At 42.2% G+C, this 26,819-nt stretch overlaps 2 protein-coding genes across 3 annotated transcripts in view; one reads left to right on the top strand and one right to left on the bottom strand.

Moving 5' to 3' along the window:
• Smurf2 (SMAD specific E3 ubiquitin protein ligase 2) overlaps nucleotides 1–15,517 on the top strand; it is a 99,575-nt gene extending 84,058 nt beyond the window's left edge. The window contains exons 13-19 of the mRNA XM_028780536.1: nucleotides 573–687; nucleotides 2,576–2,754; nucleotides 5,737–5,874; nucleotides 8,174–8,294; nucleotides 10,818–11,019; nucleotides 12,411–12,486; nucleotides 12,740–15,517. Coding sequence (XP_028636369.1) covers nucleotides 573–687; nucleotides 2,576–2,754; nucleotides 5,737–5,874; nucleotides 8,174–8,294; nucleotides 10,818–11,019; nucleotides 12,411–12,486; nucleotides 12,740–12,839 — 931 coding nt within the window. The 3' untranslated portion in view covers nucleotides 12,840–15,517. The remainder of the gene's footprint in view (nucleotides 1–572; nucleotides 688–2,575; nucleotides 2,755–5,736; nucleotides 5,875–8,173; nucleotides 8,295–10,817; nucleotides 11,020–12,410; nucleotides 12,487–12,739) is intronic.
• Nucleotides 15,518–17,569: 2,052 nt separating this feature from the next.
• Nucleotides 17,570–26,819, bottom strand: part of Cep95 (centrosomal protein 95) — a 29,265-nt gene continuing 20,015 nt past the window's right edge. For both annotated transcript variants that reach the window (XM_028780688.1, XM_028780687.1), the window contains exons 11-20: nucleotides 25,382–25,535; nucleotides 24,220–24,359; nucleotides 22,931–23,029; nucleotides 22,023–22,155; nucleotides 21,116–21,285; nucleotides 20,949–21,023; nucleotides 19,947–20,099; nucleotides 18,476–18,622; nucleotides 18,173–18,244; nucleotides 17,570–17,898 (exon numbers count right to left, since the gene is read on the bottom strand). In XM_028780688.1, coding sequence (XP_028636521.1) covers nucleotides 17,707–17,898; nucleotides 18,173–18,244; nucleotides 18,476–18,622; nucleotides 19,947–20,099; nucleotides 20,949–21,023; nucleotides 21,116–21,285; nucleotides 22,023–22,155; nucleotides 22,931–23,029; nucleotides 24,220–24,359; nucleotides 25,382–25,535 — 1,335 coding nt within the window. In that variant the 3' untranslated portion in view covers nucleotides 17,570–17,706. The remainder of the gene's footprint in view (nucleotides 17,899–18,172; nucleotides 18,245–18,475; nucleotides 18,623–19,946; nucleotides 20,100–20,948; nucleotides 21,024–21,115; nucleotides 21,286–22,022; nucleotides 22,156–22,930; nucleotides 23,030–24,219; nucleotides 24,360–25,381; nucleotides 25,536–26,819) is intronic.

The raw sequence follows: 26,819 nt of genomic DNA, 5'->3' as shown, positions 1-26,819 counted from the left end.
GGTTATAAATCTTATATAACATTTAAAGTGATCAAACTAGAGAGTCACAGCATCTCATGAACAGCTGAACTTGTAAGTAGTACCTTTATATTCACTGTTGCAAAAGTATAATAAAGTTGTTCCAAATTATGAACAGTAACTGTATAATAGTAAGTATATTTGCTCTTTAAGGATTCATTTTCTGTTGTGATTTTTATAGAACCACAGTTAGTACTGTGTTTTCTTTTAACTGAAAAGAACTGTGGAAACTGGGCATAATGCAGCATGCCTTTCATCCCAGCACTTGAGAGACAGATGCAGGTGGACCTCTGGGTTGGAGTCCAGCCTGGGTAAAGTCCAGCAGGTTAAATTGGCTTTGCAGTCAGAGTTGAGTCCCCAAACCCACATGAGTGATAAGAGAGAACCAACTCCATGGAGTTGTCCTCCGACTTCCACATGTATTCCATGAGATATGTATTTACATACATCATGCATACCCATAATAATAATCAAATTTAAAAATTAAAAAAATCATTTACTAGAGTGACTAATGGCATATCTTAATTAACAAATTACTTTATCTTGTTTTCTAGGGAATGGTTGTACCTCCTGTCGCATGAAATGTTGAATCCTTACTACGGTCTCTTCCAATATTCTAGAGATGATATCTACACACTGCAGATCAACCCTGACTCTGCAGTTAATCCGGTATGAGCTGTGGTCACAATAGTGTGGATGTGCTGGGATCCACTCTGCTCTCATCCGTAATGGCATTGTGAGGAATCACGTGGCTGATCCTGGCCACACCCACTGATTCAGCAGTTCTTTTTGAAAGTTGTCCTAGTAAATGATTATAGCTGTGTGCTGCGTTGGGACACTAGGCTATCTGCTATTGATTATTCCCCATTGGACACAACACAGTTGTCTATGCAGAGGATTGGTTAAATTATGACATAAAATAGTGTGAATGGTTGTTCTTGATCTGGGTCTAGTAGTGTATGCTTGTAATCACATCAGTTGGAAGGCTGAGACTAGACTGGACTGCATAGTGAGACCCTGTTTCAAAGTAAAAAAAGGAAAGAAACCAACACAGATTATGAAATTAGACATGAAGTCTCTGGGTATGCAGGCTTATGCCTGAGATCCCAGTGCTTTCCAGGCTAAGGCAGCAGATCATGAAAGTTCTAGGCCAACCTGGCTCTTACCAGGTTATAGGGCAGCTTGGATTGTGGTGTAAGACCATGTTTCTGAAAACAAAAAGATGTAGAATCATAGTCTTGTTATATTAAGTTACTATCTTTGTGACTGTGGTATAATTATTTTCCTTAAACCTCAATTATTTTATTGTTAAAAATGAATGGGAAGAATTGCACCTTAGTAAGGGATTGTGAGAGTTACATGAGACTCTGCATATTAAGCATTCAATCCTATAATAATACATTATTAAATCCTTCAAAGTTCAGGCTGGGGCTGTTGCTCAGTGGTTGTGTTGTTGACTAGCATCTGTGAGGCCCAAGTTTGATCCCTGCCACTAGCTTCTCGTCCAGGTGTCAGTAGTTACAGCTAATTTGTTACTCTAATTATCTCTGTTCTGTTTTTATGCAAGGGCACACTGTGAGATAAGAGGATGTGTGATACTGATGTGTGTTTACTATACATTAAGTGGTGTTAAATGAAAAGTAAATAATAATGAGTAGATACATGTAAGAGAAAACATTAAAAGGTCCATGCCGTAAAACTGATAATCATTTTGTCTGGGTGTTCGATAATGGGTAATTTTTAATGTCCTCTTTGCTTGTGTTTGGTTTATCTAAATATTTTAAAGTAAGCATGTATTTCTTAAAATAGATATTTTAAAGATAAAACAAGTTTTAAAGTTAAAGGTTACTTATTAAATGGAAAAGCAAAATAATCTAAAAGTACAGATAGCTAACCAACCAAACAGTCTGGTGAAAGTACAGTTGTATCTACATGTGGTGACCAAAGCTCGTTAGGAAGTTATTGGTTAAGGTGAAGCTGCTGCTTGACAGCTCACTACTGTCCATCTGCCTGTCATCTGACCTATGCTGGGTGCTTCCAGGAGTAGACTCAGTCCCCTGGGTTCCATCACCTTGCTGTTCTCCTCATGAGTATTCTCTCTGGATACTGTCTTTATTCCTTGTATATCCAAGTGTGGACTAGTCCCATAGGGACTCATTAATTTTTGTGTAGACAGTAGTCTGTAGACTAGTCCAAGTGGGAGACTAAATCCACGTCTTAAATCCATGGTGTCCTGAAGTTCAGTCTCGGGCTGGTCAAGGAAGCAGTGAAAGGATTAACAGGTTTATTGACAATGTACTCAGAGAACAGGATGTGCAAGTAGCTTCTCAAATGTTTGTCAAGGAATCATTTTCTAAAGGGCCTTTGCCCTGAGAGAGATGTGGACGTGGTGCCTCATACCTGTAATCCCAGCAGTGGGGAAAGTGACTGGGCTGCGAGTAAAGCCCTGACTCAGAGACAGACAGACAAAATCGGGGAGGGGAGGGGAGAGGAAGACAATTTACTGAAGAGTATCTAACGAGTATTTCTTTCTTTTCTGTTTTTTTTTTCATTTCAGGAACATTTATCCTATTTCCACTTTGTTGGACGAATAATGGGAATGGCTGTATTCCATGGACATTATATTGATGGTGGTTTCACATTACCTTTTTATAAACAGTTGCTTGGGAAGTCAATTACTTTGGACGACATGGAGTTAGTTGATCCAGACCTTCATAATAGTTTGGTGTGGATACTGTATGTATTGAATCTTACATCCGTTTATCATAGTTAGCATCTGAGCTTTTAAAAAGATACAAGCTAGGAGCTGGAGGGATGGCTCAGTAGTTAACAGCCCTTATTGCTCGTGTAGAGGACCCAGTTCAGTTCCCAGGACTCTTCATGAGGCAGATCATGAAGTTTCAGGGGATCTGATGCCTCCTCAGCCTTCACTGTCACCTGACATACACAGTCTACATAGTCACACAGGCACACCCACATACACATCTTTAAAAAAAATTTAAACAAAACAAAAACTGCTGAACCACATCAGTTAAGAGCATGTACTGATCTTGCCAGAGAACTGACTGACTTGAGTTTGATTTCTGGGACTCATGTTAGGTAGCTCACAGCTTCCTGGAACTCTAGTTCCAGGACATCTAACCTGGCCTTTTTGGGCATTCATACCCATACATAAACACTTACATACAGTTAATAATGAAAGTAAATCTTAAAAATACAAGCTATATCTGATAGTTCATCCCTATAAAACCTGAACTTGGGAGGTCTAGGAGAATCATGAAGTCAAGGACAGCCTCACAACACACTGAAAAAGAAAAGCTGGAGAGATGGCTCAGTGGCTAGAACACTGGATGCTCTTCCAGAGGACCTGAGTTCAATTCCCAGCTCCACATGGTGGCTCACAACTGTCTGTAACTTTACCTTCAGGGGATCTGTTTCATTTTTCTGGTCTCAAGCACTAGGCACACATGTGGTGCTCACACATACATGTAGACAAACACCTATACATGCCAAGATAAAATAATAATAATAATACACTTTTTAAAAGCAAATAATAACATAAGATACATTTCAAAACTAACGCACTTGTTTTTTTTAATTTGAAATATGCACAGAAAATGTTAAGTGTGGTTTATGATAAAACCATGTAAGAGTCTCCTCCTACCCCACGCCCAGTCTGCTGTTCTGTGCACATTTAAGATTCCTGAAAGGGAGGCTAGTATGATAAGGACTTTACTACTGAGGTATATCTCCAGCCCATGTTATTACTTTAAAAGGTTTTAAAAATATTTCTTAATGTGCATAAGTGTTTTGCCAGCATACATATTTGTGTACCATGTGTATGCAGTGTCTGAGGATGCTGGAAAAGGGTGTCAGGTCCCCTCAAACTGAAGTTACACACATCCATCCATACATACATACACACACATACATACACACATGTATGTACGTACATACACACACACTCACATACATACATACATGAGCTCACACACATGTTGAATTCATTTAGTATTGCTAGTATGTATCTGTATGTAGGGATTACTTGGGATTAGGTAACCTATCTGGTCACTCATCCCTGGAGAAAACCGATTCTCTTCTCAACAGTCATCGACTGCCGGTAGCTCTCCATCTAGGTGGGGAGCCTTGAGAGATTTCCCCCTCCATATTGGCATGACAACTAGTATTGTCACTATGCAGGTCTTGTTTAGGCAAGACCTTATTGTGGAATTGTCCTGTCATGTCTAGGAGACACTGTCTCATGGCAGGTCTCCTGGTCTGTGGCTCTTGGGATCTGCTTGCTCTCTTCTGACATCTTCCTGGGCCTTGTGTGTGGGGTTGCATTGTAGATTATCAAGTTGGGTTGGACAGCCCATGGTCACTTACTCTTGGCATTATGTCTAGTTGTGAATCTCTGTAATAATTTCCATTTGCTGAAAAAAGAAGCTTCTTTGGTGAAACACCAGGCTTGGCTGGTAGCAGACTTTGAGACCTGATCTAGGCCTTTTCAGGAGTCTCATGTTGTTACTTTGAAAGGAAAACAAATCTGCTACAGATTGATCATCCCTTATCTGAAGTCCTTGGGACGAGAAGTATTTCTAATCTTGATCCCCTCACCAGTTTTAGAATGTTTGCATATCCTTGAGATACTTGGAGAATGGGGTCCTAGTGTAAACACAATTCATTTCATACATACTTTACATGCATACCCTGATGGGAATTTTTAAGTGTTTTATTTTGAATTTTAGATTTCCAGGCTGAAAGTGCTGTTTGTTTTAAGCTAAAGCACTATATGTAATAGTATCCTAAGACTAAGGTGGATTCTGTCTCAGCCACCATGTGATAAAATAGTAAATTCTAAATACTAGTGAATAGTAGCAAAATTGCTACCATGTAGGTTCCAGGGACTGAACTCAGGTTATAGTCATGCAGTGAGCCCTTTTCACACTTAGTGTGAAATAAACTCAGGTCCTCTGGAAGAACAGCCAGTATTCTTTCCACATCTTGCCTGTCCTGTTATTTCATTTTAATGAAGGCAATGATTGTTGGAACCATACTTTACAAAGTAAGAACTGGGGCTGGAGAGATGGCTCAGTGGTTAAGAACACCAACTTGTCTTCCAGAGGTCCTGAGTTCAATACCCAGCAACCACATGGTGGCTCACAACCATCTGTAATGGAGTCTGGTGCCCTCTTCTGGTGTGTCTGAAGAGAGCAATGGTGGTGTGCTCATGCATAAAATAAAAAAAAAATTAAATTAAAAAATCCTTTAAAACAAAAAACAAACAAACAAAAAAACCAAAGTAAGAACTGCTAGCTGATTCTGCATGGGAAAGGGGCTCAGTTTCATAGAATTCACAGATCACTTTCTCACAGAAGAGACTCAAGTGCTTGTTCTCTTTAGGGTGCTCATGTTCAGAAGAGCCTTTTATCTGGATACCAGAAATGTATTGTTGTTCTCAAAGAGTGTCTCTTTGACAGAACCCATTCTTGTTGCTCAGGAAGTAAAATGCTGTCTGTATTTATAAGGAGAAGTCTCTTTGACTTTTCTCTGCAAGAGAATATGGCAGGCTAGCATAAGAACTGGTGGGAGGAGTTTGGTCCTGTAACTGCTGTATCGCATGCAGTACTGTCTTAGCTGAACACCTCACTAAGAGCACACTGTCGGAGATGTGAGATATGTTCCCCTGTTAATGTGTCTTTTTTGCTTCTTATCTAGTGAAAATGATATCACAGGTGTTCTGGACCATACCTTCTGTGTTGAACATAATGCATATGGTGAAATTATTCAGCATGAACTCAAACCAAATGGTAAAAGTATCCCCGTCACTGAAGAAAATAAGAAAGAATATGTCAGGTAAATGTTTGAATTAGGGGGAAAAAATACAGCTCCAGAATATCAATATAGAAAAACAGTGTTTATGAAATGTTACTGCTGAACAAACTTCTGTGGAATTAAATGACTTAAAAACTCCCACTCTTGACTATTTTTTCATTCCTGGGATTGATAATTGGGCTGAGAATAATAGGTACGGTGCACTGCTAGTCCACAAGCTGTCAGCTAGGGTTAAAAGGCCAAAGTGGGCCTTCTGGCTCTTAGATTTGAGGCCTCAGCCAGGATGGCATAAATGACTGGCTTTATCTGAGTTCACTGGACTCCAGTGTGGTATCAAAGGCTGCTCCTTTTCTTGGCCTCTCAGTAAAATAGGCTTCTTTCTCATGGGCTGCTGACATTCCAAAGCTCAGAAGCTAGTAGTCCTTCCTACCCCCTTTTGGAGACAGCGTCTTATAGCCCATCCTGGCCTCCAAATTGCTGTGTAGCTGAGAATGACCTTGAATTCCTGATCCTCTTGCCTTTACCTCCCAAGTTGTGTCTAGGTCTGGATGTTTGTCATGCTTGTATGTCTGTGCAACATGTGCATGCCTGGTGCCCACGCAGGCCAAAGCAGGCCATCAAATTCCCTGGTACTAGAGTCACAGATGGTTGTGAGCTGCCCTGTGGGCACTAGGAATCAAACTCAGGTCCTTAGGAAGAACAACCAGTGCTCCTAATTGCTGAGCCATCTCTCCAGCCTGTGCCTGATATTTTTTTGGTCTACATATACTTGTGGCCAACATGATTTCTGCTGTGAAGTGACACACTGGGCAGCCCAGGTTCTATATGAGCATGAAAATTACCCTTCAAGCAACCCCATTTTTAGAATCCTTTTACAGAAACATACATGCAGCTAAGTATGAATAAGAATGTTCAGTTAGTATTAAAAGTTAGCCCAGAAATATTCTTAAGCTGGGTATGTTGATGCACACCTTTGATCTCAGGAGGCAGGAATATCAGGTGTATAGAAAGTCGTCCTTGACTGTCCTGTAGCCAGCCTGTGAGTCACAAATAATACACATATTTATTCATCACACATACCATATATAACATTTTAATGAACCCCTGTCTCAAAAAACAGATTTTAAAAGGTACAAGGGAAGTTTCACAAAAGATGTAGTATCTTAATGTATTTTGGTTGGTGAGTTGACATCTTCCAAGGTTTCCCAGCTTCTGGGGAACAGTGAGCATTATTCTGACAGCATCTTCTCTGGGTTTACTAGTTTCCCACCTTGCCTCCTTTCCTGTTCTCTTCCTCTTGAATAAACAGACAGAGCTCCTCACATGCTCTGACAGCATTCTCAAGTCACCCCTTGACCCCCGTCCCAGGAATGGTCAGTCTTCAAGAGATTGAGCTCTTTATTCTGCTTATTAACTTGTGTAGTATAAATTAAGGAAGAAATGTTGGGGCTAGAGAGATTGCTTGGCAGTTAAGAGCACTCACTGCTCTTCAGAGGACCTGGATTCAATTTCTAGCACCCATATGGCAGCTCACACCTGTCTGTACCTCCAGGGATCTAACACTCACATAGATATCCATGTTGGCAAAACACCAATGAATTTTTTTTTAAATATTAGAAAAGTTATTAAAGTTATTATAGTTAATTACCAAAATAGATATTTATGGTAACTAACAAATCTGAACTAAAGTTGAACTTCAGACCCTGAGTTGTAGTAGATGTTCAGTTTACTAGGAGGTTTTTCTGATTGGAAGAGTTGTTTTGTTTAGTCAGTCAGCAGCGCTGGGGGCTAAGTGCAAGGCTTTGCCTGTGTTGGCAAGGCTCTGCCATTGGGCTGCATCTCCTCTTGATTACTTTAAAGTTAAGACAAGGTCTCACTGAATGCCCAGGCTTCCTTGAATTCACTCCTTAGCCCAGGCAAGGCTTGAACTGTTTGATTCTCCTGCTTCAGCCCTCCTGGTGACTGGGATTACAAGTCTTGAAGAGTAGCTCCCTGAGGCTGCTGGCTAGTGGTTGAACGTACTGCTTTTGTAGTGCATTGAGTTGTCTCAGTACTCAGGGTCCACTTGTCCCTTTAGTTTTAAACTTTTTTTAGACATTAGACTAAATTGTTTTACTTTTTTAGTATTCTTTGTCTTCAGACCAGCGATTGAACCCAGGGTCTTGTGCCTGTGAGCAGGACTGTCCAGCTCACCTGTATCTCAGCCCTATTAGACGAAAATTTTGATGATAGATACTTTAAAGTTGCCAAAGTAGATATTTATGGCAATTACCAAATCTGAGTTTATGCAGTCACATGACGCCCCTGACCAATGTTTCAGGCTTTACGTAAACTGGAGATTTCTGCGAGGCATTGAAGCTCAGTTCCTGGCGCTGCAGAAGGGATTTAACGAAGTCATTCCACAGCATCTGCTGAAGACCTTTGATGAGAAGGAGCTGGAGGTCAGTGTGTTACTATTGTGACTCTGCTGCTGTCTGTAGAGGAATGTGGTACTTTCTAATGTTTTCAGAGTTTCAGGAGTCAATCCTCTGAGAATTCTTACAGGAAATATTTTGGGCTTTGGAATTTCTGTAGGTAAGCAATCTCTTATTTATGGGTATATGAGTGTGTGCGCACGTGTCTGTGTGTACATGTGTGTGTGTCCGTGTCCGTGTGTGTGTAGATAGTGTGCACATTGGTACAGGTTCCCTCAGAGACCAGAGAGGTCAGATCCCTTGGAGCTGTAGTTACAGGTGATTGTTAGCTAGGGACCAAACTTGGCTCTTCTAAAAGTATAGCAAGCTGAGCCATCTCTCCAGCCCCGCATGGAGACATTGTTAATTTATATATCCTTTTCCTTCTTGTTAACTAGTCTGGGACTATGTAGATGAGGATGACCTTTAACTGCTGGCTTTCTGCTCCCCACTGAGTTCTAGGATTAAGCCTAGAGAGTCATACACTCCACCAGCTAAGCCGCCTCTCAAGTCCCTTTCCTTCTCAAGTCACACAGACGCTCTTCCCATTTAAAATTCTTTCCATGGTGCACATGTGGAGGTCAGAGGACAGCTTTGTGATGTCAGTTCTCTCTTTATGGATGTGGGTTCTGGGGATTGAACTCAGGTTACCATACTTTTAAAATACTTTTAGCAAGTATTTTAAAATACTTTTAGCAAGTATTTTTACCCACTGAGCCATCCTGCAGTCTGGGCCCTTTTCCCAACTTTTTGTCATTTCTTGATCTAATTGGCTTATTTAAGTATATTACTTTGTCTCTAACATACTGAAATTTATTTGAATAAAATGTCAAGCTCAACTAGTTGCTCATCTTTGCTAGAATGCATTTAGAAAAATGAAATGATCAAATTATATGTTTAACCATTCCTGGGCCTTTGCAAACACCCATATAACAACAGTACTCAGCTCTGTATTGAACAGTTAATCCCTTTTGTGTGAAGCTGACACTTGGAGTACCACAGTAAACATATCCAACTTAAAACTGAACTGCTATGAAAGAAATAGTGAGGTTTGTTGCGAGTGGTGGAGCATGGCTGTAATATAGCACTTGGCCTGAGACATGAAGATTTGAATATTTATACATATATAGTTTAGTATTGGACTCCGAAGAGATATGTTACTAGTATCCAACTGACTTTGGTATATATAGTTTTGTTTTGTTTTTGTTTTTTTGTTTTTGTTTTTTGTTTGTTTGTTTGTTTGGGTTTTTTTTTTTTTTTTTTTTTGGTTTTTCGAGACAGGGTTTCTCTGTGTAGCCCTGGCTGTCCTGGAACTCACTCTGTAGACCAGGCTGGCCTGGAACTCAGAAATCCACCTGCCTCTGCCTCCCAAGTGCTGGGATTAAAGGCATGCGCCACCACTGCCTGGCTTTGGTATAGTTCTTATGTATTGATTGTATCAGGATGTCAAGTGAAATACTACAGCAGAATTTGTGTGTGTGTGTGTTTGTTTGTTTGTTTATTTTATTTTTCAAGACAAAGTTTTCTCTATGTAGCATTGGTTATTCTAGAACTCACTTTGTGTAGACCAGGCTGACCTCCAACTCAGCAGATCTGCCTCTGCTCCTGAATGCTGGGTTTAAAAGTGTGTGCCACAATGCCTGGCCCTCGAGTTTTTACATTTTAATATAATTTCAAAGTTGCTAAGTGAATTATATTATGTATCCAACAAGCTTTTTGCTGCACACTCTTAACCATTTTCCCGTGTGAAATAAGGTAGAGGTGACTGTGGGATTAGCGAAAACAACACCGTAAAATTGAACTGCCTCCAGTTGCAAAGCTAACAGTGTTAGAACTAATGTAAATCAATGCAGGCCTAAGAAAGGCACAGATAAACCTCTACATTATTTCTTCTCATCCTCTTTTTGAGACAAGGTAGTAGCTCAGGCTAGCCTTAAACTCATGTTGATCCTCCTGACTCAGCATCTGAAGTGCTGGGATTATAGGCATGGGGTGTTACACCCAGCTTGTGTTTACTGAGTCTTGATTTCTGTCTAATGTTTTAAAATTTTAGAATTGTATTTTTAAACTGGAATTCTTATAAATCTTTGATCTTGTCAGAGTCCATTACAGTGATTGTCAGACACTGGGAACAGGACCTACAATGAGTAGATGCCTCTGGAGGTTTAAAGATACAGACCCTCACAGAACAGTGGTGGCACATGCCTTTAATGCCAGCACTCGGGAGACAGAGGCAGGCAGGTCCCTGAGTTTGAGGGCAGCCTGGTCAACAGTGAGTTCCAGGTTACACAGAGAAAAACTCTGTCTCAAAAAAAAAAAGATTCAGACCTGCTGCCACCAGACACAGAGTTAGAATCTCTGCAGTATAGGGTCTGTTGTATATATTTTGAAAAGCTTTTCAGATAATTTGGCTGTGTACCACTTGGGGAATGCTCACTGCAAATCTAAGAAGTCTTGGGAGGCCCAGCTTTGATGTCCACTGGCTCACCACTCCTGCAAATGTTTCAACAGCTCATTATTTGTGGACTTGGCAAAATTGACGTGAGTGACTGGAAGGTCAACACCCGGTTAAAACACTGTACCCCAGACAGCAATGTGGTCAAGTGGTTCTGGAAAGCTGTGGAGTTTTTTGATGAAGAGAGACGAGCACGGTTACTCCAGTTTGTGACAGGGTCCTCTCGAGTGCCTCTGCAGGGCTTCAAAGCACTACAAGGTGAGATGTCACGGGATGGGCGCATGGGTACCTGGCATCCACTCTTGCAGGAGTGGGGTGGGGTGGGATGGGGCGGATCCCAGTTTTTGAGGTATTTGCTGTTTTCTAAGCCCTGTGCTTATAAAGATCCCCTCTGACTGCATATGGAGCTCCCATCGCAGCTCCTGGAAAGGCTGTCCTGACAGCTTCTGTGATGGCAGCGTGCGCTTCGGAGTGGAGGGTAGCCTCTGTGCTGGTGCTCTGTTTTGCATTTTGTGGTCGCCTTGCTTTAATTCTGTAGGGAAGGTCATCCACCTCCATGTTCACATCTCAGCTTGGCAAAAACCTTCACCTACCCGAGATGCCTCCTCTGCCTTTCTTTTAACAGAGAGAGGCAGCATGAAGTTTGAAAGCCAACTGTTTGCTCAGAGCACTTTATTTACCACATGACTTCAAGCCATTTATTTATAACCATCTTCAGTTTTGTAGAATTGTTTTTCTGTGGAATAAGCTGTTTGAGTTGGTAACATTGTGATGGTTGTGGTGTGTCAGTCGATGGCCATTGCTTTCTTCGTCTTTAAGCTCGTCGTTTTCAAAGCTTCTAGTGAGGAGGGAGAATCCACACAGTGAGACAAGTACAGAACGTATCAGCTCTTGCCTGCAGAGTGCTCAGAAAGCCTGGACATCCCTATTTGTGGAGCATGGTGTCGTCTTCTCTTGTGTATTTGTAGGGCATGTGTGCTAACTGCACATGTAGACTGTAGACTGCTAATCTTCACTAAGATTGGCTTGAGCCAGAAGCCTAAATTTACATTAGGGTGTCATTGTTTTAAATATGATTCAAATGTGTATTTTAAGCATAATAGCATGCCTGCAATCCTAGTCCTCTGGGAGCTGAAGCAGGAGGATCTTGAGTTTAAGACTATCTTGAACTATACAGCAAGATCCTATTTCAAAAATAAAAAACAAAAAAAGCAAGCCAGGCAGTGGTGGCACAGGCCTTTAATCCCAGCACTTGGGAGGCACAAGCCAACCTGGTCTACGGAGGGAATGCCAAGACAGCTAAGGTTTCACAAAGAAACCCTGTCTCCTGTCTTGGAAAAAGAAAAAAAAAAAAGGCAAACCAAATGTGTTCTTATTGTTCGGGATGCAGATACTCTATGGCACATAGCTGGCAGAGGGACATCAGTTAAGCCTTTTCCTCAGACAGCAATGCCTATGTTACGGCACCAGGCCTTACCCCACACATCACTTACATCCTCAAAGCCAGGCTACTTTTCCTGAGCCCTCAAGTTAGTGTGTGGATGCAAGGTGCTCCTCAGCTCCTGTGGTGCATGTTCTGATTTATTCTGAGGCTTTGGAGATGGATTCGTGTACCTGCTGTGATCTGACCCACATTCCTTCACTGGCAGGTGCTGCAGGCCCACGGCTCTTTACCATACACCAGATTGATGCCTGCACGAACAACTTGCCAAAAGCCCACACTTGGTGAGTTATTTTTGTAGCTTTTTCTCTGTCGTTGTAGGTAGGTTTTAGTTTAAAAGAAATGATGAACGCTTCTTTTAAGTGATTTTAAAAGTAAAGTTATTCAGAAATCTGAAGGCAAACCCCAAAGTGGTGATCTCTGCTTCAGAGGACTGCCAGCTTCTGACTTTGTGTGACACAAAGCCTGTGTAATGCTCCCTTGCTGCACTGTTGACTTGTTCTGAGAAATGATCAAGTCTGGTTTGCTTATTCACAGCTTCAATCGAATAGACATTCCACCCTATGAAAGCTATGAGAAGCTCTATGAAAAGCTGCTAACAGCCATCGAGGAGACATGTGGCTTTGCTGTGGAATGATGAGCGCCAAGGACTTACCTGCAACTCTTATTTATCCCCTGGCCAACAGCCTCCTTCAGCAGCGCTTCAGAGAACGCTGGGATACAGGACAGCCCCCTCCCCTGCTCCTTAGATTCTAGGACACTGTGAGGGGAAAGGACAATTTTGAAATTCCTTTTCAAGGAAAAATAAAGGTCTTTATGCTTTGCCATGAGGACACACTCAGCTGCTATTTAAAAATTAATACCTTGAACCTAAAGAATGCTGACCCCTGCATCTCCAGAGTTAGGCAGTATTCTACACTTAAAAGACTACTACTATTTTTATACAAGATTACCTATCCAAATCGCTTCTCAGACTCGTGTCTTTCCTGCACAGCAAGACAACTCCAGCAGTCGGTACAAGTCACGTTTCATTTTGATTGACAACATGATTTTTGAACGGCTCCTATACTTACTCTTTGTAATAAACTAAATAAAATTATTTTGGATTGTTCCACCTTTGTAAACAATTGGCTAAAGGGATTATTACCTTTATGAAATTAAGCCATTTACATGTTTAGTTGTGTTTTTCTATAGCAGAGTGTTATATTTTGCATTATGTGGGTCACCGTAGCTTAAGTGGGGTTTTATATTTTTCAAGTATGACTTTCTTGGAAATTCTTAATGCAACCATTTAAACTGAGTTTATTTGCTACCCTCCCTGTTTTTAAGATGACCTAAAAAAAAACAAAAACAAAAAACAACAAAAAAAAAACCTCATGTTCTTGAATCAAGAAGATCAGGTATTTTGGATTTTTCATCTTAAACTGAAATACTGCATTTTTGTAGCTTCTCAGTATGTGATGGGTGGATTTTCATTCTTTGCTGGGTCAGCTTGTCTCTTATATGCTATTTCTATAAACCAAAGTCTCTAATAAGTACATCTAACTTATATTTTAATTAAGTTTCTAAAAGGAAAATTTTTGCTCTAAAGATGGCTTAGGTTTAGCAAGCGTAGAGAGCCCTGCTTTTACCTCACTGGATGAGCTGGAGGTGGTGGTGGGCATGGTGGACCAGGAATGTCAGACATGAGTGAAGTCAGCCATGCTGACCATGCCTGTGAGCCCCGCTCCTGGGAAACTAAACTGGCGGGGGGTTGGGGGGACGGAGTTCAAGTTTGAGGGCAGCCTGAGCTACATAGCAGATCTTGAGGGCAGCCTGAGCTACAAGGCAGATCTTGCCTCAATTAAGAGTGACTCTAAGTCAATCATACAATTTATGAAAAACTGAAGAGTTCATTAGAAGTGAGGGAGTGTAGGCCAGGCTGCCACTCTGCTGGCTTCAGGCATTGAGGTTAAGCTTTCAAGGCATGTGGCCCACCTTATCTATGATCTAGAAGGTAACAAAACTTCTGGAGTGAGGGGTTACAACCATTAAAAAAATCACATTGGAATTTAGAATTCAACCTCAGAACAATGCGCTATTATTTTTAAACATTGAAGTGAAATAAGAATAGCAAATTTTGCTGAGCTTGGCACAAGGTCTTAAGGAACACTTGACAGAGTGTAGCTCAGTCTGGTGGCTGACACCCGTAATCCCATCATTAGGGAGGCAGAGGGGTCAGCGTGTCAAGGCCAGCCTCACCTTCACAGTGGGTTTGAGGCTACTTGAGACCCTGTCTCCAGAGGAGCGAGGACCATAACTGACAGGGATGCAGTGATAAGGAGATGCTGCTTTCAGTGGTTTTCCATGCAGTGTAAGGCAGGCAAATCCCACCGCTTTTTGAGTGCCTTTTAACTTTATTACAGTGACTTGACAGAGCTTTAAAGGAAATTGCCCTATGTAACAGTTTTCAATAGCACATGACATCTGAAAACATGATTTAGATTTCAATTTCAAAATTACATTACCTGATTACTTCCTAATAGGTGCTAAGCAAACAAAAATCCCCAGTATCACAGAACCTGGACTTACCTTGTGTTTAATGTGAATATTTATCTGTTCCCGAGCATCCTTCCTCCAGTTGCTCTGTTCCATCAGGAAAGTTTAACTCTGACCAATGGTTACCTTGTGCTTACCTGCAGTAAGAGGGCCACTGTTTCCTGGCACAGTTTTAAAGTAGTGCTGCGTACCCTGTACATTTTGTGTTGCAGTTTGTTGCTCAGTATTTTACATTGCTCCCCCACCCCACCCACATTTACAGGCCAGAGCACACATTTCTCTTCTCCTAAATCCATTGTAATTTTCTTTCTTTGACAACACTAAATCTGCTCTGAACTTGTAGTGCATCAGACAGATTGCACTGATGGGTGTTAGATGCTTCCAGTGCCTGCAGGGTCAGCAGCACAGCACCTTGCCCTTCAGCTGCAGCTTCCTGTCGGGGCCATGTGTGGTGGTTAATGTTCTCACACGAGGATGATGATTGTACCAAATGCTGAGTTGCTTATTCTAGATGTAATTAGTTCACTTTATGTAATATTCTTCCTTTTCTCTGAACTGACTTTAAAAACAAAGTTTTATCATTTCCATTGTATTTATTACAAAGGTTTTAGCCTTGATGTTCTTTGTAATTTCACTCATTTGTTACATGAGCTTTATCAATAACACCTGTATAAATGGTTTTAAAGAGTAACTATGTACGTATGTATGTGCCCATGCTGAAGCTGAGCAATAAAATGAATGCTGTTTGCACTGTCACAGCAGCGAGGTTTTTAAGGATACTGAGTTTTTACTTGTTTTGAAAAACATGTTTGGTTTTTCCCAGGTGATAGCAGGAAGCCGTGAGTAGGAAAGTGCTGCTTTCCTTCAGGGTGTAGATGCAGGGACCCAGCTGCCCTGAGGTGGAGCAGGAAGAGGAGTGGTTCTCTACCATGGCAGCTAAGATGTTCCCAGTGGTTGTTAGGGGGCTTGAGGTGGTGGGACTTCTGAGAGAAAAATGTTTATCCGCAACCAGGTCTGTCTGGGGCCTGGAGGGCAGCACTGTGGTTGGCAGATGGCCTAACCTTTGCCAGCATGCCTTGGTGTGAAACAGTACAGTCTTGCAAATGAAAAGGAGGCGAGTTCCATCTCTGTGAATGCCAGTTAATGAGAGTACAGCTAAATACAGACAGAGAAGAAATGCACGTGGGTTCACTCTTCACCATAAAGTGTGGTCTGTGAATCTCTACAGCAGAAGCTGCAACAGAACAGAAGAGCTGGAAACAAACAGCAGCAATGTGTGACAGGTCTAGACAGTGATATGTAGCTACTTCCTCCAGTTCTTTCCTAGAGGGATGAGGGATGTTTCCAGGACTGAGGAAGCCCACTAACCCCTGCGAGGCATGTTCATGCAGTCTTGGAAGGCCTGCAGTGGTGAAGAGCTGCTGGTGCAGACTCTTGCAGGGGGGCTGCACTCCAGTGACGATGCTCTCATGTCAACACCTATCGGGACGGCTTTTCAGTAGCATGCCCCAGTAAATTCACTGGCTCATCAGATTATATTTGGGTGGAATTGTTTGTTGCCAATGTCCTGAGGTAAAGAAATGTTTGTTCGTGTCTCCCCAGTAGGTAGACATTCTGATTCACATGGCTATGTTTACTGGTTTTATCTAAAAGTTACAGTACATTAAAGATCTTTGGTAATTAATAGTATATAAATCAAACCACTTTGATTTGACTGCTTTGTGGTAACCAGTACTTTGCCTCTATTATTTATAACTGTGATGGTTTGTATATGCTTGGCCCAGGGAGTAGCACTATTTGGCGTGTGGCCCTGTTGGAGGTGTGTCACTGTGGGCATGGGCTTTAAGACTACTCCTAACTGCATGAAGGTCAGTCTTCCACTAGCAGCCTTCAGATGAAGATGCAGAACTCTCAGCTCCTCCTGCACCATGCCTGCCTGGATGCTGCCCTGTTCCCACCTTGATGATGATGGACTAAACCTCTGAACCTGTAAGCCAGCCCCAATGAAATGTTGTCCTTATAAGACTTGCCTTGGTCATGGTGTCTGTTCACAGCAGTAAAGCCCTAACAAAGACAATAACAAAGGGCAAACATGTCCCGATGTTTGGGTTTTCTACCCAGATAATCATAGCAGGATAACATGAAGTCAAGAGACTAGTTACAGGATAGATGGAAGTAATTACAGAGGGTTATTACCCTTTTGTGTTAATACTCTAAACTGGTTTGTCTAGTTACAGTTAAAAGGCTATATAAAAAGTAATTTTCCTGACAGGTATGGTGGTGCAAGCCTGTAAATTCCCAGCACTCAGGAGCCTGCTAGAGGCTTGAGAAGTTTGAGGTCAGCCTAAATTACAATAGGAATGCAAGCCTGTCTCAGAACAAAACTTTTCTTGTGTTTTTCGAGTTCTGTTCCCAGTGGGCTATGATAAACTGATGGCTTTTATTTGTGCTGGGATAAAGGCATGCACTGCTACACTCAGTTCACCACCAGCCTCTGCACAGGGTCAACTCTAGTCGACTAGTAAGAGGCCAGTCATCCTGAATAGAGATGACCTCTTCTGGCCAGGAAGTAGGGAGATGGAAGCCAGCTCTTACGTGGCAGAGGAGGACTTAAGGCTACATAGCTCCTGAACCCCCAAACAGTAGCCATTATTGGCTTCATCCACAGCCTGTTAGGTGCTGTTCTTGGTCCTGGATTTCCTTAGTAGTCAATAACTTACTGACTCTATCAACAGGCTTCACAGTGGGCTGGCAGGACTTGCTAACTGCTTTAGTATAAAGTGCCTTTATTCCCTTTTCTCAGGTTTTAGGTTATAAATTCAAAAGCAGTAAGCTTTAAGAAAAAGTTTTTATTTTAAAAAAATTCTAAGTTTTAACATGAATACATAAATAAGGCATGTTCTTGTTTAGACTGTTTACTGGCTCAGGTCTAGCTCTGTTCATATTAAGGGGTCTGGAAACATCACCTATGAAGTTTGGCCTCTTGGGAAAGGGTTTTTACTGTACTGGAAGGAAGCCAACTGCAGCCGTGCTTTGAAGCGCTCAGCTTCTAGTTCCCGGAAGAAAGCATCATCGTCGTTCTGCGTTATCATGTGCTGCAGTTGCTGGATTTCCTTCTCCATTTTAGCCCTCAGCTCCCTCTTCACCTTATGTAATGTCTGAAAGAGAACTCAGTCTGAAGCTTGTGACTCTCATCCAGGCCCCTCCATTCTCACCCCTAGCCCCCCATTTGCCTGCTCTTAGCAGGTTCTTCCAGAGAGTGCGGTAATTTATTGGCTCCCTTCCAAGACCAGAGCTGGTAACATCAGAGCCTATCAGGTCCTTGGGAGGAGAGATGGATTCTCTGTTTTCTCTCCATTCTTTTGATGTTACAATAATATTTTCTATTTCCTTTTAGGAATAACTCCTAATTCCTGTCCTGTCCATTATTACCTGAGCCTGGGATTTCTGTCTTGCTTTGAGTTCCTGACGTTCCTGTGAGATGGCTTCCGCCAGCAATGAAAACTAGGGAAGAAGAAAAACAAATCACAATGCAGTTATTCTTAATACTCCATCTTAAATCAAAATGGAAATAGGGCAACACACATTGCTGATACTGTTGTGGATACTGTCTTAAATTTGCCTTGGAAACAAATCAGTCTAGCCTGTCCAGTATTGCAAAGCTCTGTGCTAATTTGCATATTAGCCAGCAGTGAACTAAGCCAAGCTGACAGGTGGTGGTGGCAGCAAACCCACCTGGTCCTTATAGTAGTTTTCCATTGAGTCCAGCTCATTCTGGTGCTGTCTCTTTTCTTCGTCGCGTTTCTCTTTGGCATAGTTTCTTAGGTCTCGTAGTCTTTGTTTCTGAATTTGTAAACCTTCTTCAAACAGTTTCTTAAAGATCTGTTGGTTATTTAATCATAAATTATACTGCATTTCACAAAGGCTTTTCACAATAAGCTTTCCTTGTCATTATTCACATACATAAAATTAACTCTTAAAATATACACACACTGTAAGTAGGTTTTAGTAGACTCAGAATTGAAACTCTCCGCTCAAAACATGAAACCCATTTTCATCAGCACTACTGTCCTCCATGCCTGCTCTGAACACAGCCTTAACCCAGCACACTTCCAAGGTCAGATCCTGTGGTCAGAGCTGTCAGTTTTTGTCACTCTACTGTGTGAATATAAATTTGGTTTACATAAACTGAGAGGCATGGACCAGACAGACCATTTTTAATTTTGGTTGCTATGTGGGTACACACGCACATATATCCATCCAAAATTATTATCCCTACCTAGCCTTCCGGTAGTCTTCCGAAGTACTGCCAGATTTACAAATGCAGTCACACCCCCTATAAGCCCACTAGCCCTGCATGCGTTCCATCTTCTGTTTTAGCCATCCTCGTGAGTTCCCGTGGGTGTGAGTGGTGTCGGCTGTGATTTTCAGTTGTACCTTCTTACTGATGAATGGTGCACAGCACCCTCTCATGTACCATTCTTTACTGCCTTCAGGAAGGATTTCTGAAGCATCTATGTATGTCATACAAGATGGACACAAATGTTTCTGCACCTCACTAAGTACTCGGGAGAAGGTGAGGGTCAGCATTTGGGCAGCCACCATTAAACAGCTGTTCTAGAGATTCATAAGGTGGAATTCTGGATAAATGACACTGCTGACAGCATGTATTTGTTACTGTGTTATCTTAGGCAAGTTAACCTCCCAAACCATAACAGCATCTTCCTCAGGAAAACTTTGGTTTTATTTAATCCAGTTTAACTATGACCAAGTTTTACTATAGAAATAGAATTTATCAGTAATTTGAGGGTCCTCAGACTTTGATTAGACTAAGACAATCAGCGTGTCTTGTGGGAACAGCTCACAGCACGGTCATTCCCTGCATGTCCTTCTGCATCATGCAAGCATACCTTAATTTCTGTTGTCTGCAGTGTGCTCCCAAGCCCTTAGAGCAGCTGTACTGTAGAGCGTGTGTAGGAGGTCTGAGGGAATTATGGCTGCATGTTAGGAGGAGGGCCATGAAGACTAAGGGTAGACGGGAATCCACAGCTGGGCAGTGAAGCACCATCCAGCACAAATCCTGACTGCATGTGGGACTTGGATTTGGATTTTGGATCCAAACTGAGGTAAGAGTTGTAGACAAAGAGACTGGTATAAAACACAAGTTCCCCTTAGCAAAGGTAGACAGACAGAAAGGTACACATACCATTTCTTCCCGGGTTCTCATCTTCATCATTTTTGCACGTAGCTGAACTCTGTAATCATCGTAATATTTTCGGGCACGAACACTTTGATGACGATTTTCTTTTATCTTTGATTGGGTCAGCCTTTGTCTGTGAATTCGGTCCTTGAAGTCTTGCTAGGGAGGTGGGGAAGAAGGCAAGCAGAAGGCCAGCTTGGGCATCCATTTTCATCCCCTCAGCTACCCACCATGAATAGTACCTTCCAGCTGTAAGCTGGACATGCAGAAAAGACCACTGGCCCACACAGGTTCTTCACCCTTTGTAGCTCCATCCCATAAAATGTGGAGTAGCACTGATGGACCCACTGTGCAGAGTAAGTGGGGCCCTGAGTACTGATGAACCACGGATTCCATCTCTTGTCTATTGGGTTAGATGTCCTTGACTCAGTAAAGATCCATAGGCAGTTTTGGAGATGGCTTTTTAGAAACTAAGATTAATATTTCCATGACTTAACCCTATTCCCAACTAAGAATTTTTAAATATCTTTGGCAGATTGACTTCTGCCATTTCCTGTCACTATATTAACTGATGTGATAAGTATGATTTCCAATCCAAATTATTACAAAACTGGCTCTCTACCTGGGATCGGAGACGACAGCACTAAGCTATGATTTTAAGCACCTACATGGGCTGTGGAGGTAGAGACAGAAATGGGGTAAAATTTCAACTCTGCCTTTTGCTTGTCAAAGAGAAAGGCTAGGCACTTCACATTATGCCTGAAAGCTTGGATTTTCATCTCAGAAAATGCCATCTCTAATTTGTTACTATAAAGAAGTGAAAAACAGCCATGTGGCAGGGATAAAAATTGCTATGTGTTTTCAAATCTGTGTCCATGCAGTGTGGGATATATTTTCCCCATCAGTTCTGAGTTAAAGCCCGAGATACCCACTCCCACAGGTTACAAGAGTCTGCTGCCTAGTTGGTACCAATGAAGAAAATGGCACTACTGTTTGTTCTTAACATACCAGTCTCTTGTTATGGTCATATTCTCTCTTGACAAGAGCAGTAAGGAGGTCATGCCTTCTCAGGGCTTCTTCTATCTTTAAGGAGAACACAAAGCAAGGTTAATCATGCGGTCAGATGACAAGCTCCCTGTGTATATTCACACACTTATGCTTGGCCAGGAGCTTACTTCATCCTGGAGTTTCTTCTTGGATCGGTTCTCTCTCTGTGCTTCCCTTTTGAGCTGTTCAACCTGTGCCATCTGCTGCTTCCACATTTTGGTTAGTGTTGGGTCAGAAACATAGAGAAATGGAAACTGTTCTAGCATCAGGGACAGAAGACTGTGCTCCTTTACTTTCACTGTGAGGAAATGAGAGATGGTAATCTGACCAATTGTCTAAAAAAATACTCCTCCCCACCTGCCTGCTGAACTAAGCTAATCTCAGGGCTGTGGTGCTGGTCCTAAAAAGAACCATCTGGAGTGTACTTGATACTTTTGTATTCCCACTATTGAGGATGAAAGGCTGAAAAGTTCCGACTATGGTCCTGAGGACTCCATCCACACTCCTCAGCAGCCTCAGGGCCTACAGGCAGATGCTTCCTGTATGTGAAAATGGAAGCCACCTCAGCTTGCTTGCAGGCATATGGTTAGGAGAGAACAGTCCCTGATGGGAAATAGTTGGAATCCTGGCATTTCACCTGACCTTGTTTCCCTGCACCAAGGCTCTATCTACCTCAGGAAAACCAAGTGTCAGCATATAGGGCTGAGCAGGCCATCTGCTTGCTTGGAGCATCCCTTGCCTTGTACCAGCTTTCCAAAAACAAATAGAGCAACCAACTAAAAAAAGGGGTGGCTGGTATGAGTGGAGAGAGGCTTCTGTCAGAGCAGCAGCCTGGCAATTCTTTTGATGTTCATAGATGACTATAAGGCGCCTGATTTAGGAGTCTGGTTCTGGTTACAGAAACCCAGCCCTACAAGAGTAATACAAGAAGGGCCTTTTAGCTAACTGGTGGATGTCTGTTTCAACCAGCCTCTGGAATGCAACCTTTGTGCCCAGAGGCAGCCTGCTAGCATCAAGAACATCAGAGGCTCTTACTTGGAGATGCCTTGCTTGACTTCAGAAGGCCACCACCTTTTGGACTTGGAGCTGCAGTTTTTCCGGAATAAATCTTCTGGACCTGGCTCCGTTTTGAAGTTCTCTTCGGAAAGGCTTCCCTGTGTGACTTTTCCTTAGAGGCCGATGAGAAGGACAGAAGAAAGAAAGGGGTCTACAAACGCTTTTGTACATCTCAGACGACATACAGACAGGAACAGCTGACTACCAACCACCTCTTTAATCTCATTTTCTCTCTTCCCCAACAAAGCGGCCTTTCCCAGCTTTAGTAACCTTGGTCCCATACCCTAAGTACAATGCTACTGAGATTTTTATGTGCTGGTTTCTTTACCACCTTTTCTAACTGTATTTTAAAACCTAAGCAATTCAAAGTATGCATGAATTACATCTCCTGCACCTCTGTCCTGCTTTCGTTGGAGATCTGCATAAGCATTTCCCGTTTCCAGTAAGTCTGGAAACCACTTATTTTTTCTTGGTTGGTTGGTTTATTTGAGACAGGGTCTATTTAGTTCTGGTTATCCTGGAACTCAATATATACACCAGGCTGGACTCAAACCACAGATGTCCTCTGGCTTCTGCCTCCCAAGTGCTGGGACTAAGGGGAGGTACCACCACACCCATCTTTTGAGGTGCAGAAAGCAAAAACTTGGGTTTCTCACAGTCGGTACACAATGCTTGGGAATCATGCCTCCTCTTTGTCAACTGTATCTATTTTAACTTTTTACAAACCATTATACAAGAACCTTTAAGGCCAAAGTTTAGGCCTTAAACTTTAGTCCTCTTGTATCTGAGCTGGAGGACATCTTGTACCATGAAGCCCTGCCTTCTCCTAAGAGTCAGTGATGCACTTCTCACTCTGGCATTCATCACAGGTGCAGACTTTTACCCACTATTTCCTCTTCTTCCTCCTCCTCCCTTATCCCTCGAAGTCCAACGTTCTCTTGAACTTTATTTTTTCTTAGTACCCGTTCAAATGCTTCAGTTAATGCCTGGAAAGAATAAGGTCATACAAGACAGCTGTCAGGAACATTCCTCTGGATTCCCAGTCTAAAAATACCTAATTCATTCACATTTTCCTAAGTTCCTTTCAGACTGCTTCATAAAAATACATTGTGCTAACAGACTTGTAATCGGTACCTAAATGAAGCTGGAGGCAGAGGTTTTTCTTCTGTTTTCACAGGTTTTATAATGCTACTCTACTGGATGAAAGTTACATCTGAGTATAACTGCATGCGGGAGGTGTTCCTCAGTCTCCCCACCACATTGTCTGATACTGGGTCTCTTACTGAACCTGGGGATCAGACTCCAGTCCTCATGCTTGCATGGCAAGCACTTGCCTATCTCCCCAACCCCTGAGATAGAACTATTTTATGTCCTGTGAACTAACTCTAGTTTTCACCATTTTAAATATGACATTATAAAAACTCACCACGCCAGGCAGTACTGGCGTTCACCTTTAGTTCTTAGGAGGCAGAGGCAGGCTGATCTCCAAGATCAAGGCCAGCCTGGTTTATAGATCAAGTTCAAGGACACGGCTACAGAGAAAACTCTGTCTCAAAAAACCAAACCAAACCAAACCCTATCACTATAGCACACAAGTAAGTGTTCTAAACTCATACATTTTAAAATCTCTGGTCTACAGCACATCTTCCCTGGTAATGATACCAAGTATCCTGCCTGCATGTCTGTCTGTGCTCTGAGTATCTGCCTACCTGGTACCTGTGAAGGCCAGAAGAGGGTTTGGACCCACTGGAACTGCAGTTACAGACAGTTGTGAGCCACCGTACGGGTGCTGGGAATCATATCTGGGTCCTCTGGAAGAGCAGCAAGTGCTCTTAAAAGCTGAGCTCCCGGCCACCTCCTCTAATCAGAAACTGTCTCATCCCACTGTATCTTTCCTAATTCCCTTTACCTCTGACCTCTATCTGAAAAGAGCAGGCCACACTGACCTCTTTTCCTTCACCCACTGAACACTAACTGCGTTATTTTCTTGACTTCATGGCCGTATCTCTAGTGAGAACATATACCATATTATACAGTCCTCTGCCATCCATTCAACCCAGGCAGTGGGTGCACTTTAGACCTTGGGTCAATGGAGTATGTTCACTGAAACATCCGGCTGAGGGGAAATGGTGTTTGAGTGGTGAGGAATAAATAGTCAGGGAATGGGGGAGCGTACCTTTGCTTGGAAATGGCGTGAGTCTGTCCCTTTAGATTTGTGCTGCCTTTTTCTCTCTTTCTCTAATTGTCTGTGTTTGTTCATTGAAGATGGTGACAGCGAATGGGACCTGTGAGGTGCCTTTCTGTACGTTGAAAATCCTGCAACACAGAAAAGTCATTCACCATTAGTTCCTGACTGTCAGAAATGTTAAGCTGGAAACTATTAAATCTTTAAAAGAAAAATATGAGAATGACAAGCTAATGTGCTAAGTGCATTCTTTCCTGATATGTAGTTGTGTGTTCAGTCATAGCAAGCAAACAGACTTAGGGATGGGGAGGCTGGTGCTTGCTGCTTACGAATGCATTTGGCTCTCCAGCACTCACTTAAGAAGCTGGGTGTGACAGAGCATCTGTAACCCCAGCTTATGGCCATCCTTGCTATATCTATGGGTTCCTGGCTCAGTCAGGGGGGCCTGGCTCCAAATATAACATGAAGAGCACTTGAGGAAGAAACCTGATGTTGGCCTCTGGCCTCCACATGCATGTTCACAAACACAAATGCACACACTCATATGAACAAACCTACATACATACACACACACAAATGCACATGCACACACACGCACACGAAAATGTGTACTGTTAAGTACATAGGCATTGCATATTCAACTCTGGGTTGAATTCAGGCTGTAGAATGTATGCTATGTATAAGGTTCTGTGGAAGAGAAGTGCTCCTGGTTCTGACACAAGTAACTTGTGAGCTTTGTCTCTTTCCTGTCTGGGTCCATGAACAGAATGTAAATACATGCATGGCAGCATGCTTACAGTAAAAGATAACATGGCTAAACACTAATACTCAATGGGGCACACTGTGGATTCAGCTATACAACCATTCAAATGAATGAACTGGTTCTTTAAATATCAGCAAACATTTCCTAAATAAGGTTAATAGGTTAAAGTTACAGGATATATATATAGTGTTAGCATAAATTTTTAAAAGGAAACAACAGTGCATAGTTAGACAAGTAATATATAAGCTGTGACATACAGAAATATCAGTAAGAAACAATACCAACTTGAGTTTGCTATTATTTTTTATCTTTATATAAAATGAAACTTAACACATGGAACTACTTGAAAAGTTATCATGGACAGTTCATTCTAGGCCTCTGGGTTTGTACCTGGCCTAGGCTTCTTTGGTCCATACTCCATGACGCTGTCACTGTGCTGCGATAGCATCTCCTCACTCCCAGTGTGCACCTCTTCATCTGCAGCATCAGCATCTTTACCATCAGTCTCGTCTGTTGCTCGATCACCCAGTGCAGTTTTTAACATCTATTGAGAAATTCTTTCACTGTCTGTCCTTGACTTCGGCAGGAAGTCCAGAGTACAGTAGTGGAGAGCAGGCCTTCTAAAAGTCATCTTTGGCAGTAGAGACTTATGTGTGTATCTTACACACCTACCTACAGCTTTACTTCATTCATCTTATATATTTGATTTAAGATTTCTTTGTGCCAACCAAGCAGACAAAGCAGGCCTAGAACTCATGATCTTCCTACCTCAGTGTCTTCAGTGCTGGGAGGAGAGGCACAGTAACAGCCAGCTTTATTTTTGACATCTAAAGCATGGGTAGACACACTTTTGATCTCAGAGGCAGGAGAATCACAGCAAGTTCAAGGCCAGCCTGGCCTGTGTAAGAAGTTCTAGACCAGCTAGTGGGGCTCAGACCTCACTTTTGTTTTGTTTTGTTGTTTTTTGAGCAATCAGTGCTATAGACACTCAACTTCAATAAATTTTACAGAAAGTCACATAGATTTCATGCAAGCATGTTACCCCACTATTCAATTTAATACCACATCAGTCTTGGTAACAAAGGTATAGAGATGTAACTAAAAATAAATGATTTAATATAATTACATTAAGTGATCCCATTTTTATCAGGATTCAATAAATCCATGCCACATTTAGTTATATAAGGAAGGTGGGGTGCCATTGTTTGTGTCCTTCCTGCTTGACTTGGGGAACTCTTTTTTGGTTTTGAGACAGGATTGCTCTATGTAGCCCAGGCTGTCCTGGAACTCAAATCTTTCCTCTTTTTTTTTTTTTTTTTTTTTTTTTTTTGAGGCAAAGTTTCTCTGTGTAGCTCCTGGAACTTGCTCTATAGACTAGGCTGGCCTTAAACTCAGAGATCTGCCTGCCTTTTCTCCCAAGTGCTGGGATTAAAGGCGAAGGCCACCACACCTGTTTTTGTTTCAGATTTATGTGTTTATTTTATGTATATGAGTACACTGTAGTTGTCTTCAGACACACCAGAAGAGGGCATCAGTTCCCATTACAGATGGTTGTGAGCCACCATGTGGTTGCTGGGAATTGAACTCAAGACCTCTGGAAGAGCAGTCAGTGCTCTTAACCGCTGAGCCTCCCCTCCATCACTCCCTGGAACTCAATCTGAAGAGCAGGCTTGCCTTGAATTCAAGTGCTCTACCTGCCTCCCAAGTACTGGGATTAAAAAGCATGCTCCACTCCCACCAGGCTGACTGATGCAGCTATTTAACAGAACCCAGAACACAGCTCATCCCCCAACACCTAAGCCTAGGTTTCATCTTCTGCTGGGAGAAC

Source organism: Grammomys surdaster, unplaced genomic scaffold (assembly GCF_004785775.1).
Source record: "Grammomys surdaster isolate TR1022 unplaced genomic scaffold, NIH_TR_1.0 371, whole genome shotgun sequence".
NCBI lineage: Eukaryota > Metazoa > Chordata > Mammalia > Rodentia > Muridae > Grammomys > Grammomys surdaster.
This window is presented reverse-complemented; position numbering and strand designations above follow the sequence as displayed.